Source organism: Peromyscus leucopus, chromosome 1 (genome assembly GCF_004664715.2).
Source record: "Peromyscus leucopus breed LL Stock chromosome 1, UCI_PerLeu_2.1, whole genome shotgun sequence".
Classification (NCBI taxonomy): Eukaryota; Metazoa; Chordata; class Mammalia; order Rodentia; family Cricetidae; genus Peromyscus; species Peromyscus leucopus.
The window spans coordinates 121,868,942-121,888,023 of record NC_051063.1 but is presented as its reverse complement, the minus strand read 5'-3'; the positions used below and the strand labels follow the sequence as shown (position 1 = coordinate 121,888,023).

The following is a 19,082-nucleotide window of genomic DNA, read 5'->3' as shown; positions in this document are numbered from 1 at the left end:
TTTGAAGAAACTAAATAGCATAACACCACCAAATGTTTTTCAAAGAAATTAAAGGTAATCTACAAAAATAGAAAGATTTCTTGTGTTTGTGAGTGGCATGATATTGCTAATACCCATACTCTCCAAATTTATCTAAAGATTCACAGCATTCTCTACCAGAAATCGGCAAGCTGAATCTAATCTAAAATCTGCATGCAACTAAAAATAATCCACAATGTCCAAACAAATCTTTTGAGATAGAAAAAGTTGGAGGATTCAAACTTCTTATTTTAAAACTTTCTACAAGACAGTGCTGTTCTAATGGGAAAGACATACATCTCTGAAAGAGAACGGAATGCAAAACCAAACCATTTGAATCTTGGTAAAATTGACAAAGTCATCCATTGAAGAAAGGAATATTATTCTGTGATGGTTAATGTCAGTTGCCAACTTGCTTGGCTTAACAAAGGCCCCAAGTACTTGGGGGTGTATCTGTGGTAAAGTTTACACAGATTAACTGAAAGGGTGAGGCTTCTCCTGAAGATTTGCAACTTCATCCTTTGGGCTAGGGTACTAGATGGGATACAAAAAGAAAAGGGAAAAAAGCCAGCTGAGGTCAGGCATCCTCTGTGCTTCCCCATCTTCTGAGAGATGACCCCATTCCTGCTGCCACTGCCACTTACTCTTGACACCTGCCTTCCCAGACTCAAGGACTTGAGTCCCCTGAACCGTGAGCCAAAATAAGCCTTTCTGCCCTTGGGTTGTTGCCTGTCTGAAGTTGGTCTCAGCAATAACCACAGGAAATGACACCCTTTTAACAAATGCTGCAGGGCAACTGTGCACCCACAGAAAAGCATGAAGTCATGCTTCCTGCTTACAGGAAGTCCCGACACCACGAAAAACATCAAAGACATTTAGGAGCCATTAAAAGGAACGTGGGACTGGCACATTCTACACCATGGCCAGACCTTGAGCGTTCAGGACTAATGAAGGAAGACGGACACAGGACTCCACTGTTGTGTCTACAGTAGGTAAATCTGTCAGACAACAGGCAGCTTTGTGACTGCTTAGACCTGTGAGGAGAGGAAGGACTGCTGAGGGCTATTGGGTTTCTGCGAGGGCTGATGATAATGTTCCAAACTTGACTGTGGTATGGCAAGTCTGAAAGCCATTATAATGTGTGTTTTAAATAGTTGATAATTATACGGCAGGTGAATTAAAGCCCAATAAAATATAGCTGTAACATAAAAAGATTGTATGAGAGAAATTGGTTAAGTAAGGTAAGAAAAATAAGCAAAATCAAAGACTGCACTTAGAACATACACCACAAAATTCTGACCTGACTGGAGAGCTCACTGTACCAGTAATAAAAATGTAACAGACTTTTCCATGTATAATATGATTATGAGGAAAATGTAATGAGCATTACAGCTGTGCAAAAATTCAAGGGCTGTAAATCAAGTTGGAGTTGTTTCTCCTGCACCTGAACTTGCCTTAGCACAGGTGCCTCCATCTTTGCTCAGAGCAAATAAAAAGCAAAACACTACACACACACACACACACACACACACACACACACACACACACACACACCTAAAACCAAACAAAAAACCCTGGGCTTCACTAATTGCTTTAAATAGAGCTGTTTCCATACGTGAGCTTAATCAATTCAGAGTTTATCCCACCCCTTTCCTTTCTTCCCAAGGTGGCCTGAGTTTCAGGGGATAAAGAATAAGGGGAGGGTAGGTCTTTCTACAGAGCTACCTTCTAACTTGCCACAGGGACAGCTGACCCCTGCAACCTGTCCTTGCCCGATCCACTGTGGTACGGATCTCAGTACACACAGTGTGCCCGAGCATTCAGGGTACTTGAAACACTGCACTGTGCTTCTGTTCTAGTGTCCTGGACGCTGCATGGGCCATGCCAAGAGGATGCAGCAGCGTCACACACCTTGTGCCCACAATGGCTCCCACTCTGACTGTGAGGACAGAAGAAGGTACTCACCCCAGCCCAGTACAGCACACACCTCCCCTGGCACCTTCAGGGACCAGCACTGCCTGAAATGGAATTATTCCTAGTTTCTACCACTTCTCATAATTGAAAATCCCCATTCAATTATGACTTATTTAATGCCATCCTTGATAGTATACATTATACTGAAATATGACCAATAAATACCATTCATAATTACAGTTATTTGGATGTTAAGCAGAAAGAGAAAATACTCTAAAGGGAAAAAGGTATCACCCCAAATAGATTTATAAACATATAAATGTGTATATATGTGCACGTATATATGTATATGTGTGTATGCATATACACACACATATATATGGATATATGTGTGTGTTACATGCATGGCACATGTGTTATATATATATTTGCTCAAGCCTAATATTTCTCTTGGGTTTCCAGCTTAAATTTTCCTGTTTTCAATGAATGATTTATTCCTGTTTAGAAGCTGTGCAGATTTGGATTTTAGCATAATGATTTAGCAGAGAATAAAAATAAACTGTTTAGTTTTCAGGGGGCTGTTTGTCTTTCTTTTGCATGAAAGTCTACATGGACAGGTGGTAGAGTAGAACTTGACTCATGAGGGTACCTGGATGGCCAGCCTCCACCTGCTGGCTCTACTACCCTAGAAGATAATCTCCCAGCCATCAGCAAGTGTGAGGGAACCTGCAGGCTATACAACACCAGTAAATTTTCATTCCATTGTTCTTTTATTGTGTGACCTTGGACTACCTAACTGTATATATCTGCAAATGGAATAGTATCATGCATGTCATCTTGAAGTTAAACTGTTACAATTAGTGAGCATAGTGTCAGCACCTAAGCAGTCCTGGCAATAGAGAACACCCCATAGCTAATTCTTTCTTACTGCTCCACATCCTGAGTCCTGCTGAAGAAAGTGGAATGACCTTGACTATTGGCTTGGCTCCTCTTCTGAGTCTTCAGTACGGTTTGGCAATGCGGAGTCAGCAGTATTTCCTATTCCCACAAGGTGATTTCAAGCCAGAATCATTCTCCTCAAATGGAAAATGTTTGTAGCAGCTGCCCTCATTCTCAACAGACAACTTAGTTTCCTACTTGACTGAGAAGATAGAGACCACACACAGATGTGCACCATCCCAGATGTTTCCCTTTGCAGTCATAAAGACACATTTACAACACAAAAGCATATATGGATGGAGCCTTCTATTTTAACATACTTTACATATTTTTCTGAAATTTGATTTTATATTTAAGAATATATTATAAACATGTTCTATCTCAGCACACATTGGCTTTTTTAAGTCTGATATTTCATATTCCATTATACCCATGGGTATATTATTTCAGGTTTTTGCCCTTACAAACAGATGCTGCAATAAACATCTTAGAATGTATGTGTCTTTATGCTCAGTTACATTTTTATGGGGTACATATTTAGAAATCAAATTGAATTCATAAGCATGCTCCCTTGGATATTTCCAAATCACCATCAAACTATCTAAACAATATGAGAGTTATCTCCATTTTCATTAACATTAGATAGGTTTTTAATCTTTCAATTTTTAATAAATATGAAAGTTCTTTTCTGTAGTATTTTATATTGGTTCCTTGTGTCCCTTTTCTTGAGTCTACCTTTCTTTTTTTTTCCTTTTGCCCATCATGACCCCTGACCAAAGCACCATCATCTCTTACCTGGTCCAGCACCACAGCCATCCTGTTGATCTCCCTTTCTCCATCCTTCTTTTGTCCAGAATAGTCTTCATGCTACAAATCAAGGCGGCTGTACAAATGCAAACCTAGTCAACTACTACTAATTCAGGTTTTACTTGCTCTTCAGAAGAAGGCTAACCAAAATGTTTAGTGTGGGGCTATATGCTTATAGCTACTTTTTCCTTCTTCACTGATTCTCCTCTTCCCTTCTCTTCCCTTCCCTTCCTTTCCCTTCCCTTCCCTTCCCTTCCCTTCTCTTCTCTTCTCTCTTTCTCTATCTCTTGATATATATATATCACTCCACTCCCCTTCCTCTCTTTCTTTCATATATATGGAATATACATTGTATATATCTGATCTTGCTATATCATCCTTACAGTCCTTGGATAGACCTTACAGGTTCAATCAAAAGCAGCAAAAACAAGAGGCAGAGAATGAAAGAGAAGGAAAAAGGAGCATGGAATAGCCTATCAGGTGATTCTAAATCTGATCAAATGGGATTTTACATGTGGAAGAGAAACGAAGGAGGAGCTTTGATTAGAATAGTAAAAGAAAATTGCCCAGAGCTATTCCTATGTGAAGGTGCCAAATGCCTTCCGTTTGCTTTGTACGGCTTTTCTCTGCCTGACTTGCTGGCCTGTGCCATAACTTGGTGTTCTTCAGGGCTGTTACTTTTTTGCCTCATATATCTGGTAGTTTGTGGATGGAGACTAGGTTGGTTCTTAGAGAGAGCTGCCGAGAGGAGTTTCTCTGCAGTTTTATAACCTTGTTTTCCCCCACAGATGTGTGCTGGATTGGTATGCTTGCTGTCTGTGTGTTTAGGGGAGGTGTGTATCAGAAGGTGCAGAAGGTGGCCTTAGCTGCTCCTTCAAAGTGCTTAGGGAGGAGCAGTGGGCTGAGCAGAGACACCCCACAGAGGCCACAACAGGGGCTCAGTAGACAGGAGATGGTGTTTTATAGATATCCCACTGGGGGCTGGGGGCAAGAGTCATTCGGTTGGCGGACTGTCTTCTGGTGCCTTCTGTAACCCCAGGAAGGCTCAGGATGTGCAGGTTCTGTTGAATGGCATTGTAGAAAGCCTGGGGACTGTAGGAGTGGAAGTAGTCCAGACTTGTCTAGAAGAAACATGAGGACCTATGGGTCCTAAGGAAATGCTGAGGACATAGCCAGGTTCTCAGAGTGATGATTTCCAACCTTGTCCAGGAGTCATCACATCCTGGGGACTCCTTTTCAGAGATTTTCTGGCAGACTACATCTTTGTAAATCTGTCCACTTATGTCTGTTCTTGACAATTAGCCAGGCTTGGGCCCCACTGACAGCCCTTAGAATTGATGGCTCCATCTGGCTGGTAGTGCGAGGATTATTTGAAGCAGGAATAGAATGAGAAATTGAGGCAAGCTAGTAGAACAGTCACTTCCTGATTCCTACTGCCATCATACATTCGTTAACACTTGAGGCCAAACTGTTTATATTGTTGATGTCTACCCAACCTCCATTTGACTTGGGTTTCCCCATTCCAAGTCATTCTGTCCCTGCTCTGAAGATAGATGCTCTCAGCTAAACCAACTTTGGTCTTTGTTTTTCAGCCTCCAAGAGGTCCTGGGGTTTGGCCTCCATGTTGGTTAACAGCTCCCCGGGGTTCTCCTCTTTTGCATTTGGGAAAGGTTTGCCTTCAATCAAGAGGAAACAGTTGAATTACTTAAGTTTCTTCAGGCCAGAAACAGAAGCCAACTTGGAAATTTCTGCAAAGAGGGCAAAGCCTTATTAATAAGACAAGATTGCCTAACACTTGTGAACATCCATTTACTAACCTCTTGAATCTATTCTTTTGTATTTGTAGGAAGCTGTCCTCTGGAGTGGGAGAAAGCCAGGGAGTGTTCAGTCTGCTCTGTTGGTCAGAGTGACTCAACTTTTGGGCTTTAGGATTTATACCCACTGGGGAAAACAAAAGAAATTAACAGGACAATCCTCCCTGGCCCCTCTTCCCTAAATCTTATAACCAACTAGTTGGGACAGTATTGTTTCTAGTTAAACCCTTTGCCGGTGTCTCCGCCTACTGGCGAACCTAAGCATTGCTCCCCACTTTGTGTACCACCTTTTCCTTCACAAGTCAGGCTTTCCCAAGTTTTCTCCGTGTTCTTCTACTTCCAGGAATATTTCCACATTCCTTAGAAGAGATGCTGTATGAGCTGTCATTTAGGTACAGTGATGACAAGAGAGTCCTGGGGCGCTTCTGGCAGATCAGGAAGGACTGTGACTGGAGAATGGGAAATCATCGCTTTGTTTTCCTTCTCTCATGTCCTCAGCTTTTGGTATTTGGTTCATTATTGGCTTTTCCTAAACAGCCTTCAACATCTCTGGTCTATGTGGCAGACACTGTTATCCCCAGCTTCATGTCTTGTTCCACATCCTCCAGATTTCCAAGAGAAAGACAGCTACTGAACCACCTCGTTAGGACCTTCTCGCAGTTATCTTTGGGGGTAGAGACTGCCTCCTACCTTGCAAATGTACCTTCCATAGTGATATGTCCCAGGGAACAAGGACAAACCCCTCAAAGTACATGTGCTGAGAGGCCGTCCTCTGAAGTATCTTTCCAAACATCAGAAAGCACTGAGTTTCTTTTCTATTTTAGATCCCACTTTCCAAATAAATTCATCTTTGTAACCACTGGTGACAAATCTACACGTGGCCTAAATGTGAATGTGAGCACACACCCAGGGGCAGACAAATTGCAAGCTGATACATTGTTGTCACAGCTGAGTGTTTGGGGACTTATCAACAGCATCAGAAGGCTTGGTAGCAAGCCATCTGAAGTGGCTTCTCATGTCATTTTTGTAGTAACTCTCTTCCTCGCATAAACTGATTTCCTCCAGATTACAGTCCGTTCTTAGGTATACATTGACTTGATGTTGGAAGTCCCTGGGAACGTGCAGCTTGTTGGCCATGCCTTCCTTGTCAGATCATGTTTCAGGAGAGATGCTAAGCCTCAGGCATTGGGTAATGGTGTCACTCTAAGTTGTATGGTATAGGAGCAGGGGACATCTCTCTCTCTCTTCCTTTCTTTCTCTCTCTCTCTCTCTCTCTCTCTCTCTCTCTCTCTCTCTCTCTCTCTCTCTCTCCCTTTCCCTCTCCCTCTCCCTCTCTCTTCCTCTCTCTCTCTCTCTCTCTCTCTCTCTCTCTCTCTCTCTCTCTCTCTCGTGTGTGTGTGTGTGTGTGTGTGTGTGTGTGTGTGTGTGTGTGTGTATGTGTGTGTGTGTAGCAGTGTTGGGAATTGAATCTAGGGCCTTTTGCCTGCTAAGCAAGTGATCTACCACTAACTATATCCCCAGGCTTTTTTTTTTTTTTTAACTTTGGACTTTCTGTAGCTGAGACAAAACTTGACCTCTGAGTCTTCTTACTTCAGACTCTCAAGGAGCTAGACTCACAGCCCTGTGCTCAGCTCAGGTCTTGGTTTTAGACAGAACACTCGAAGGTGCAGAGACCTTGTGCTCGCCGTCAGTGGAGCACCAGCGCCTTTCCTGGTGATGAGGATTCCTTTGAGGTGATTTCACACCCTGTTCATTTTCCTCACACACACCTGAGTGTGAGCGCTCACCACTGGCCTCTCACAGGACAGTGCTCTCTTCTTGCCTCATACTGTGGCATCTTAGCCATTGGTTGGCTCTCTTCATACACATTTCAACTTCATTTCAGTACTGAGGGTGCTTTTCACCCATTTCTACTTCTTCATTTCCATGTGCTTAATACATTAAGTCTTAACTCAATGCTATTACTTTTTCTAAAGTAAGTCTTCCTCTCTCCCTTCTTATCAAATATCTTTGCCAATTTCCAGAGCCTTCCTAGCATATCTAGTGATGATGTAGGTGGACTAGAGGGCCATTCCCAACATCTGGGGAACAGTCAATATTCTCAAGTATCTACTTATCTTTATTATGGTCAGATTGTCCCAGTACTCTGCTTATCCAGCTATAGACAGTGCAAATCAGTTTTCTGAGGAAGCCTTTGGCACATGGAATTCATAGTAGGAAAAGGGGCTTGATTGATGCCAGCAAAAAGTGGCGTCTTCTCCCATTTTATATTTCTTTCTTTCTTTTTTTTTCATTTCAGACCTGCCTTTAGGAGGAACTGCACCTCGGGACCCTGTGAGGCATGTTGGCGTGTGGGTCCCTGGAAGCCCTGCACAGCAGTCTGCGGCAGGGGCTTCCAGTCTCGCAAGGTCGACTGCATTCACACGGGCAGCTGCAAACCCGCGCCTGACAGACACTGTGTGCAGATGAAACCAGCGTCCTGGAGGCACTGTCTTGGGCCTTCCTGTGATAGTACGTACCCCTCTCAGGTACCACCAGCGCCCCAGAAGCCTTGTCAAAACCCAGACACTAGTGTGCCCACCTCACCCATGTCACATAGGAGGAGTGGGGACAGAGGTGGCAGCTCTGACTCATGAGGCAGTGGCAGCCACTCCACACACATTTTCCTTAGCAGTCTCCTCTGCTCAGCCTGAGCCAATGGGCTTGGATAGGTGAGCAAATGTCCTAAAATTAGACAGTGATTAGACAGTGAATATAATTGCGTGTTACTTTTCTAGGGGGCAAGTATGAGGCTTTCATAAGTTTTCCAAAGTGTCTATGGTCCCACAAAAAGTAAACCCTACCCTCAGCCCTGAAAGAAGTGGCCTGGGTCAGAGGATCTGTAAGGATCTCAGGGTACCACAAGAAGCCAAGTGGAGAAGTGAGCTCACTGTGATTCTGACGTAGTGCAAAGCAGTTGCCCAGGTATACCTAGTTCTTACTCACTCTCTCCTGAACCACGTGCTATGGATTCTTTTCTTTTCTTTGTTTTTGCAGGAAACTGCACAGATACAACGCACTACTGTACGTTCGTAAAGCACCTTAACTTGTGCTCTCTGGCCCTCTACAAACAAAGGTGCTGCCAGTCGTGCCTAGAAGGATGAAGCGTTGGCAGGGTTGTGATGCTGCTGTGGTGAGAAAAGAAAAAGAGAGGCTCTTTCCCCCATGTCTCTGGTTCGAAACCACACACGTCTCCAAGTTTCTAGATTCTATGGTCAAGCAGAGGTTGGTGCAGGAACAGAGCCTGCTACAAGTTTGTAAAGGTAGCTTTGCCAGTGGTTGCTTTTTAATTCCAGTTCCTACAAACAGTGGATACTAGAATTAGCAAAACTGCATCAGCAGCCATGTCCTTGCTTGTGTGACTTCATCATGAGCACATCATCACCTGCTGCGATTTGTAGACCAGTCAAAAGTGGTCCATACTGAAGACTCTGCAGCTGAGGGTTTCTCTCAAGTTGCAGAGTTTCAACATTTTTTTTTTTTTGGTATTTACCATTTAAAGGCTCTGGCCAATAGCTGTTCAGATGATGCCACTAATGGCATTTTTATAGATCCTTAAGTTTATTATGTGAAGAAGAGTCCATCTCCCTTAACAGTTTATGACACCGGCTGGGCCAAGGATCGCTGCGAATGGCATCTCATCTTCCCTCTTAGAGCATCCATGGAAGAAAACACAGTAGACATGGCTGCCATTTTCATAACTATAGAAATCAATCTGTGACCAAATGAGGCATCTTGGAAATCACAGGAGAGGAAAAGCTAACCTTTCTACTGATTTTGAAGTATATTCAAAGCTTTCTTTTCAGAGCTGTGAATGAAACTTTTTCTAAGCACTATTCTCTTGCACATAGAGATCAAAGCCTTATTAGATGTAATTTATACATACAATAATATTCCTGATGATTTTTATTTTGGAAAGTTTATTAGAAAGTAATCTAAATAAGAAATACAATAGTTAAAGGAATTGTTTATAGTAAATGATTGTTTTAATTTGAGGTGATTTTGTTGGGAAATCCAAAGTCAATTAAGATTAGGCTGGAAAAAAACAATTTGGGGGTTAGGAGCTAGAGCTGGGATTTGAGTTGTGCTTGGGGAAAAAGGGTTGAATTAATCTTGGACTAGCACTAGGATTCAGTTAGGTGAGAGGGAAGTTACATCAGGGCTAAGACCAGAGCTGACTTTAAGGTTAGAGGCAGTTTAGGAAGGGGTTGGTCTCGGGCCCACGCTGCTCTTCATGACAGTGGAGTAAGCTTTGCTGCTAAAGAAGGTTCAGGCTAGCATTCACTTTAACTCCTACAACCGATTCGGCTATGGGGACCTTTCCCTGACATTTGACCAGTTATGGCTTTAGACGCTACACAACCCCAAATAAATGGTCCTGCTTCTTCGCTCAGTGTCCCGACTGCTTGCACACGTACTGCCCACAGCCTCCTGGCATGTAACGCGACCTTTCCCGAGGCAGGGTGTGTTAGACCTACCTCCTGATCGACATGTGAACAGCGCATTGTGGCTTTGGATCTGTCTGTAGAGGAGCTTGCCGAGCCTCTCTGTCATCTTCTGAGCACAGGTCTGTCTCTCTTCCGTTCCAACGTCAGCCTCACCGACACTGGGATGAACACTACTGTAGGTGGAGGGTTTGGTGGTCTGGAGCGGACAGGGCAGAAGAAAGAGCACACCAGCCCTTGAGTGCTTAGTCATCAGTCGCAGCTGATAGTTGAGCTTATTAAATTAAAAGAAAGATCATTTGTAAAATACTCTCTGTATATATTTATTATATGACTCAAAGGTGCAATATTTTATTTTGTACAGTATGTAATAAAGACATGGGACATATATTTTCATATTAACAAAATTTCCTTTTAAACTGCTTTACCTTTGTATTTAAGGTTAAAATGAACCAACTTTCAGTTGCTATTGTACTTTCATCTTCTTAACATTCAAATGGCATTCCTGTGTACTGTATTTTACTACTGTTTTTATAACATGAGAGATAATATTTCCCTTTGATGATCCTTAACTCAGAAATAAATTCACTTTGATTATCCAGTGGCATCCTTAGGTGGCTTCTCTGTGTTGTGCTTTTGCTAGACTTTGGAACTGTCTCCTTGCCTGTCCCCTTGTTAGTCCAGTAGCTCCCTTAGTGAGTTGACATCCCAGGTTGTCCTTTGTGTGAATGACAAAACTGAAAGATCATAGAAATTCACTGTGACTTCACATCCCAATCTTTGTGTCTTGTGAATCATCCTTTTAAAAATGGCAATAGCAAAGTAAGTAGAACCCCAGGACAGATGGTGGGCAGGGACAGAAGTACCCGCTACGTCCATAGATAGCAGGACACACTGACGCCCTTTATTTATATATTTGAAAGACTTGTTGCAGGCTCACGGTTTATTTGAGAAAGTACAGATTTCCAATACATGCCTTGTCTCAATACATAAATAAATCTCCCCCACTAGCAATATCCCCTCCCCATTTCTGTATTTGCTGTAACTCATGAATCTGTATGGACATAGCATAACTGAAAGTCTGTAGCTTTTATTAGGGTTTGTTCTTGATGCTGTACATTTTGTGGGTCTTGGCAAATGTAGGATAACATGCGTGCATCTTACCATCCTATAAAAATCCCTCTTTTTTTTTTTAACTCTTCATCCCTTTCCCACTTTAATTTTGTGAACGATGCCTGTTGGTGTGTGTCTAGTTTCATTTCTTGCGTGTGTATGACCAGGCATTCGGTCTGTGGTTGTCGAATGACTACCTGCTCCACTGCACAGTTCTGATCATCTGTCAAAGACTACTTGATGTAGTCTGGGAGTCTAGGTCTACGTCCTGTATTCTGTTCCATGCATCTGTTGTCTGTTCTTTCACCACCGCAGTATTGAATGTTGTCATTTTGCTAAGTCTTGAGGTTGGTTAGCGTCCACCAACTTTTTGGTTCTCCGTCAATGTTGTTTTGACCAGTAAGGGCCTTTAGCCTCTCCATAATAATGTTCAAATAATTTTTTTCAGTATCCCTTGTGGGCGTTTTCAGCAAACACCATGGCCATCAGTGTTGATCTGGTCCATGTAAGGCAAGAAGAAGGTCAGTTCGACATAACTTAGTAAACAGTATTGGTTCAAACTTTGGGAGTCTGACACTGGGTAGTTTTTACAGGTATATTTAAAACAAAACAACTCAGAAAAAAGTTTCTGGTGATAATTAACTTAATCCCACATGTACAACAAAGCTTAAGACATAATTATGTTGAAACTCTTTGTAAAGTACATGTGATCTCTTCCATAAATTGACCGCATGTGACTTCTTAGAGGTCTGGGGAAAGGATCTGGTAGGGTTTCAGTCATATAGATAGTGCAAAGGTCACCAGACTATAAACCACATCTGCTCCCATTTGTAAAGCACATGGGCTCTATGGATTGAGAAAGCAGGCTCAGGATAAACAATGATCAAGATAAGGGACTGGGAAGGATAGCGTTATAGATTGACTAAAATAAACATTAAGAGTTTGGGGGAGCCAGGTGTGGCCTGGCTATTAACCACATCCTTTCCCAGAGACAACCTGGGAAACAACCCTAGTGTTTCACATTCCTGGTTTCCCTAGTGCTTGTCTGTGAGCACAAGGACTTCATTTTTCCTACAATCCATAAAGCAACTTCCTAAGATTTTAATGGGGATTATATAAAACCACAGATCAAGTTGAGAATTGTCATCTTGATAATATTAAGTCTGCCTATTAATTAATGGAGAACATCTCTATTTAAATGTTCTTTTATCAGAGATTTGTAGATTTTTCTCACATAGAACTTGAACACATTTTGTTCAGTTTACATCACTTAATTTTGAATGATTCTAATGTAAATAGTGTTGTTTTTAATTTTAAATTGTACCTGCTTCTTGTTGGCATGCAGGAAATAAACTTTTCTCCCCAGAAATACTGAGGATTGAACTCAAAGCCAGGCAAGTGCTCTACCACAAAGCTACAATCATAGCCTAGTAATTGACTTTTGTATGCTAACTGTATGGGCAACGTTACAATTACTTATTTTTTCTAGAAACTGTTTTTTGGTCTGGGGAACTGTTTTACATAAATTAGTGTGTCATGAGTGAACACAGTTTGATTCCTTCCAATCCTGTCTACTAGCTGCTTTCTTGCCTCACTCCACCAGCCTGGACTTCTAGTCTGTAGAAATGAGTGTGGAGGGGAATTCTTGCCTTGTTCCTTAGCTAGTGGGAATGCTTCGAGTTTTCATCATTAGGCATGATATTAGCTAAAAGATTCTTGTGTATATTCCATGCAGTTGAAGGATTTTTCCTCTATTGCTCATTACTGAGAGTCTTATCATAATAAGTGTTGAATTTTGATACATGCTTTCTTAGAATATATTGGTCTGCTCATTTGATTGTCTATGTGTAGATTTTTTTTTTTTTTGCCAAAGGGGAGAAAACTTTGTTTTATTTAAATCATATATATATATATATATATATATATATATATATATATATATATATATATTTTGGTTTTTCGAGACAGGGTTTCTCTGTGTAGCTTTGCGCCTTTCCTGGAACTCACTTGGTAGCCCAGGCTGGCCTCGAACTCACAGAGATCCACCTGGCTCTGCCTCCCGAGTGCTGGGATTAAAGGCGTGTGCCACCACCGCCCGGCAAATCATATTTTTATGTATTAAGTAAATTGATAAAAATAGGGGACTATTATATTCTCACAGGAATCGTGTAACTAGAGAGTTATCTCTTACTTTAAAAAATATTAATATGACAGTATAAGCAAATTAAATTCCAGAATGTTTTTTATTGTTTTTAATTTGTGTGTGTGTGTGTGTGTGTGTGTGTGTGTGTGTGTGTCCTTGTGAGTGCCCTTGGAGGCCAAAAGTGTCAAATCTCCCTCGAGCTGGAGTTATAGGCTATTGTAGGTCACCAAACATGGATCTTGGGAGCCAAACTTGGGTCTTCTGGGGGGAAAAAAAAAGAATTGATCTTAACTACAGAGCCTTCTGTACAGTTCCCAATTTCTGGAATCTTACTTAGCAGCATAGTGGTTGCTTATGACATACTAAGCTCAAATTAATTCATCTATTTTAATAACAATGTAATTAAACTATTTAACATTAATAGCTTTTTATATATGAATAGCTGAAGTGACATCTTATAATTTTTAATTTATTTTGAGAATTTCATGCATGAGTTTTGTTATAGATTAACAGGATTTTAAATATTAAATCAGCCTCCCACACCTCCCACACAGTTTTCTTCTTTATTGATTATTTGAGATGTTGCAAAATTAGTTTCCAGGGTACTATCAAAAAGGGTATGCTGGGTTTCCCACTGCTCTCATTGCTTTATGGACCTTCAGAGTTTTCTGTTGTTTGAATTTTAGATGTTCTTTTAATAATAAAAACCCAGAGCCAGATATCAGGGTAAAAGCTGAAAGAGCAGAGAAGCAGCGCAGCCAGCCATTAGTTCTTACCTCTACGAAATTCTTAGCCTAAAGAGAAATAAATGCCTTATATGCCTTTCTCTGCCCTGCCATATTACTTCCTGGGATTAAAGACATGTGTTTCCCAAGCAAAGACATGAGATCTTAAGTGCTGGGATTAAAGGTGTGTGCCACCACTGCCTGACCTCTATGTCTAATCTAGTGGCTGGCTCTGTTTTTTGATCTTCAGGCAAGTTTATTAGGGTACATAATATTTCACCACAGTTTTTGCCCTTTTTCTGGAAGTATTTCATTTCTACAGGGTTATTTTAACTATATTTGAGAAGAGAATGATTCATAAAAGTATTTATTTATTTTTAATATACTTTATTGAAAAAATATATTCTGATCATGGTTTCCCTTACCTTACCTCTTCTCAGATCCTCCCCATCTCCTGACCCATGCATCTCTGCACCCCTTCTCTCTCTCTCTTTAGAAAAGAAACAGGCAAAGAAAAACCAGAATAATAACACACACACACATGCATGCATACATGCATACACACAAGAAACACAGAGAGAAAGATACATACATAGACATACACACAAAAACAAAACCTATAAAAACACAAAATTGGAAAACATAACATATAAGCAAAAGTTCAATAATACAAAAATGCCAAAACAAAGCAATTTGTTGCAAAAAGTCTGGAAAAATAGCATTGGGTTCATTTTGTGATGACCATCTATTGTTGGTCATGGGATTTACCCTTAATTGTGATTAATAGACACAGTGATATTCCATTTGGAAAAACTAACCTTTCCTTTGCAAATAGATGCCAACTGGAGATATCTTTTTATTAGGGATTGGAGCTCTTGTCCACTTCTCCCTCTCAGCGCTGGAACTCCATCTGGTTTAGACTTGTACAGGCTCTGAGCATGCTGCCACAGTCTCTGAGTTCATATGTGCATCTTTCCGGTTGTGTCTGGAGGACACTGTTTGGAGTCATCCATCCCTTCTGCCTCTTACAATCTTCCTCCTCCTCTTCAGCATAGCTCCCTGAGCCCTGAGGGGAGGGTTTGATGTAGACATCCATTTAGGACGGAGTGTGCCCAAAGTTCTCATGTTGTCCAATTAGGAGTCATTTTATTGCTATTTCCTTTAGCAGAAGAATAGTATTTGGTTTTCTCCTAAGGCCATGACCTATCTAGTCTCAGGTTCTTACTACTCAAGCAGGCATGGGTTTCATCTCGTGGAGTGGGCCTTAAATCCAATAAGAACGTGGTTGGTTACTCCTACATTTGTGTCACCATGGCCCCAGCATATCTCACAGGCAGGTTACTGTTGTAGAGTGCAGGATTTATAACTGGGTTGATGGTTACCTTTCTTCTCTGGTAGCATGCAGCACACATTCTAGTACCATCAACACTAGTCAGTAGGGATAAAGGATCTAGGTAGGGAGCAGCTTGATGTCTCTGTGTTCAATGAGATATGTAAGTGTTATCTGCAGAAAAAAGGCTTTACAATCAGTTTGTGGGTAAGGAAAAAGTTTCAGATACTTGGGCCCTTTTGGCCAATGACTCAACTAGATGTAACCCATTCCTGACACCGAAGGTTTCACTTGGTAGCAAAAGATGTCTAGTTGGGGTTTTGTCTCCCACATTATTTAATGATTCTATTTATGTTTCTTTTATATATGTATAGATTTAAGGAACTTCTACAGTAGATTTACATGACTCCTCCAAATGGCCTCTAGTATTAGTTGTTCTTCCTCATATTCCTTCCTCCTCCCTGTTTAATCCTTCTGTTCCAGTCTCCCCTGTGTCTCTCTCTATATATATTCTATTTCCCTTTCTTTGGGAGATACTTCCCTTGCTCTTAGTTTCTTACTCTACCCTAACCTCTGTGGTTATATGGACTGGAGCAACACCTGTCAAAGGTTTCTATTATATGTCCACATATAATAGAAAACATACAGTATTTGTCTTTTGGGGTATGGGTTACCTCAGGATGATTTTTTGCCAGCTCTATCCATTTACAAGTGCATTTTATAATTTCATTTTTCTTAACATCTGAATAATATTCCATTATGTAAATGCACCACATTTCATTATTCATTCATTAGTTGGTTGACATCTAGGCTATTGCCAATTTCTAGCCAGTATGAATAGATCAGCTATGAAGATGGATGAGCAAGTATTTCTATAGTATGATGCACAGTCCTTTGGGTATATGCCCAATAGTATTATAGCTGGATCTGAGGTAGATCTATTCCCAAGTTCCTGAGGAACCATGACATTGACTTTTATAGTGGCTGTACAAGTTTGCTCTCCCACCAGCAATAGATAATTATTCCTCTTTCCCCACATCTTCATCAGCATGAGATGCCATTTATTTTATTGATCTTGGCCATTCTGGCTGGTGTAAGATGAAATTTCAGAGTCATTTTGATGTGTATTTCCCTGATGACTAAGGATGTTGAACATTCTTTAAGTGTTTCTCAGCCATTTGTGTTTCATCCTTTGAGAATTCTGTTTAAATCTGTACCCCATTTTTAATTGGGTTGTTTCCTTGATGTCCAGATTTTTAAATTATATATATCCATCAGATATGTAATTGGTAAAGATCTTTTCTCATTCTGTAGGCTACCGCTTTGACTGAATGACAGTTTCCTTTACTGTGCAGAAGTGTCTCAGTTTCAGGAGGTCCCATTTACTAATTCTTGTTCTTAGTGCCTGTGTTATGGGTGTTCTGAAAGTCTTTTCCTGTACCAATGAGTTCAAGACTATTTCCCTCTTTCTCCACTTTCAGATTCAGGCCTTCTAGCCTTATGTTGAAGTCATTGATCTATTTGGAATTGAGTTTTATGCAAGTTGATAAATATGGATTTATTTTCATTCTTCTACATGTAGACACCCAGTTTGACCAGCACTATTTGTTGAAGATGGTATCTTTTTTTCAGTGATTTTGGCTTCTTTGTTAAAAATCAGGTGTCCATAAGCACAAACAATTAAAAAAAAAACAGGATAGAGGTAGAAACATCCTATCAAAGTTTCATTCTGAATTTTCCTCTATACTGGATAATCCAAGTTTGCCTTAATGGAAACTCCTTCTCCTTCTAGACTCAGGCAGACTGTTGAATATTACTAGTTTCCAATGCTTTTCTAAAATGTGTAAATGTATTTTCCTGAATAGGATTTTGAGGAGATCTAAGAAGTGAGTGAGTTGGGATTGCTAACTTTCCATTGTTGTTACCCTGAAATGTCTCTTTAACAGAGACCTGTGTTTATGTTGGTTTGTGCTGGTTAGTTTTTTCTTTCTTTCCAAGTTGGCACAAGCTAGAGTCGTGGAGGAAGAGGGAACTTTGTAGTAGGAATCTTAAAAGTTATTATTAATAAAATCAAACCTGAGGCCAGTTATTGGGGTCAATGCTGGTAGATCAGAGAGACAGAACAAGCCACAGCTATCTCACCTTGCCAATTCCTCAGCTGGTCCTGTTTCCTCAGACTGGAAGCTTCTGTGTCCTCATCCAGAATGAATCTCAGCTGAACTGTGTTGCTCCATAGCCTGAATCTTAACCAGGCCAAATTCTTCTAGTTTCTGGTCCTCACGCCTTATATATCTTTTTGCTTTTTACCACCACTCCCTGGGATTAAAGGCTGGCTTTCTGGGATTAAAGGCGTGTGTCACCATGCTTGGCTATTTCCAATGTGGCCTTGAACTCACAGAGATCCAGAGGGATTTCTGTCTCTGGAATGCTAGGATTAAAGGCGTGTGCTATCACTGCCTAACTAGTGGCTTGTCTGTTCTCTGACCCCAGGTAAGTTTATTAAGGTACACAATATTTTGGGGAACACAATACCACCACAGAACTTCAATCGAGAAAATGCCTCTATTAGATTGGCCTGTAGGCACATCTGCCAGGCATTTTTACTCCTTTTTTAAAAGACCTATTATTATTACTTATTTATTTTTGGTGCTGTGTCTGCATGTATGCCTGCAGGCCAGAAGAGGGCATTCTGATTGTGAGCTGCCACGTGGTTGCTGGGAATTGAACTCAGGACCTCCAAAAGAGCAATCAGTACTCTTAACTGCTGAGCCATTTCTGCAACCCAGCATTTTTTGTTTGTTTGTTTTCAAGACATGTTTTTCTCTGTGTAGCTTTGGTGCCTTTCCTGGAACTCACTCTGTAGCCCAGGCTGGCCTTGAACTCACAGAGATCTGCCTGCCTCTGCCTCCCGATTAAAGACATGGGATTAAAGACATGCACCACCACCTCCTGGCCCCACTAAGCATTTTTGCTTTTTAAAAATTAATTTAAGTTATGTATTTTTGCCTATGTGTATATATGTGGATCATATGCATGCCTTGCCTACAAAGGCCAGAAGAGGTTGTATTTCCTGGAAATGCAGTTAGAGTGGTTATAAACCACCATGTGGGTGCTAGGTCTTCTGCAAGAACAACACTGAGCAATGTCTCCAGTCCCTGTGGGCATTTCTTAATTTTAATGATTGATATGGGAGGTTCCTTCCCACTATAGGAGCTCTGGCAGGTGGTCCTAGGTTTTTACAAGAAAGTAGGTTGAGAAAACCATGAAGAGCAAGCCAGTAGACAGTGTTCCTCCATGATCTCTCCTTCAGTTCATATTTCGAGGTTGCCGCATTGAGTTTCTGCAGATTTCCCTTTCTGTTGGACTATAAGCTGTAACATGAAATAAACCCCTTTCTCCTCAGTTTTCTGTTGGTCATGGTGTTTTTCACAGCAACAGAAAGCAAACTAGACCAGAAGCTATTATTCGAGCCATATGGTATTGATGTGACAGACTTGGCCATGTCTTTGGAACCCTGGGCTGGAAAAGCCACTGGGTGGGTGTTCAAAGTTTAATGGGCTGTTCTGTAGGAGCTTGGAAGATAAGAGTGTCAAGTGCAGATGGTGGAGTTCTTGATTGTGAAGTTTCAGAGGGAAGTAAAGACTGTCAGGACTATGTGTGTGATATATTTTATAAAGATCTCTAGCCTCTGGGTCAGGAGGGCTGAGGAATCAGCTTTGATTAATAAGAGACCAGCATCACTGAAGTGAAATCTTCAAAGCATTCTCTTAGAGACAGCACAAGAAGCTATGGTTC

General features: G+C 41.1%; 1 protein-coding gene across 2 annotated transcripts in view; it reads left to right on the top strand.

Annotated features, from left to right (window-relative positions):
• The window catches only part of Adamtsl3 (ADAMTS like 3), a 294,249-nt gene extending 282,920 nt beyond the window's left edge, over positions 1-11,329 (top strand). For both annotated transcript variants that reach the window (XM_028873809.2, XM_028873810.2), the window contains exons 28-30: positions 1,878-1,975; positions 7,792-8,003; positions 8,529-11,329. In XM_028873809.2, the coding sequence (XP_028729642.1) occupies positions 1,878-1,975; positions 7,792-8,003; positions 8,529-8,635 (417 nt within the window). In that variant the 3' untranslated portion in view covers positions 8,636-11,329. The remainder of the gene's footprint in view (positions 1-1,877; positions 1,976-7,791; positions 8,004-8,528) is intronic.
• The last annotated feature ends 7,753 nt before the right edge of the window (positions 11,330-19,082 follow it).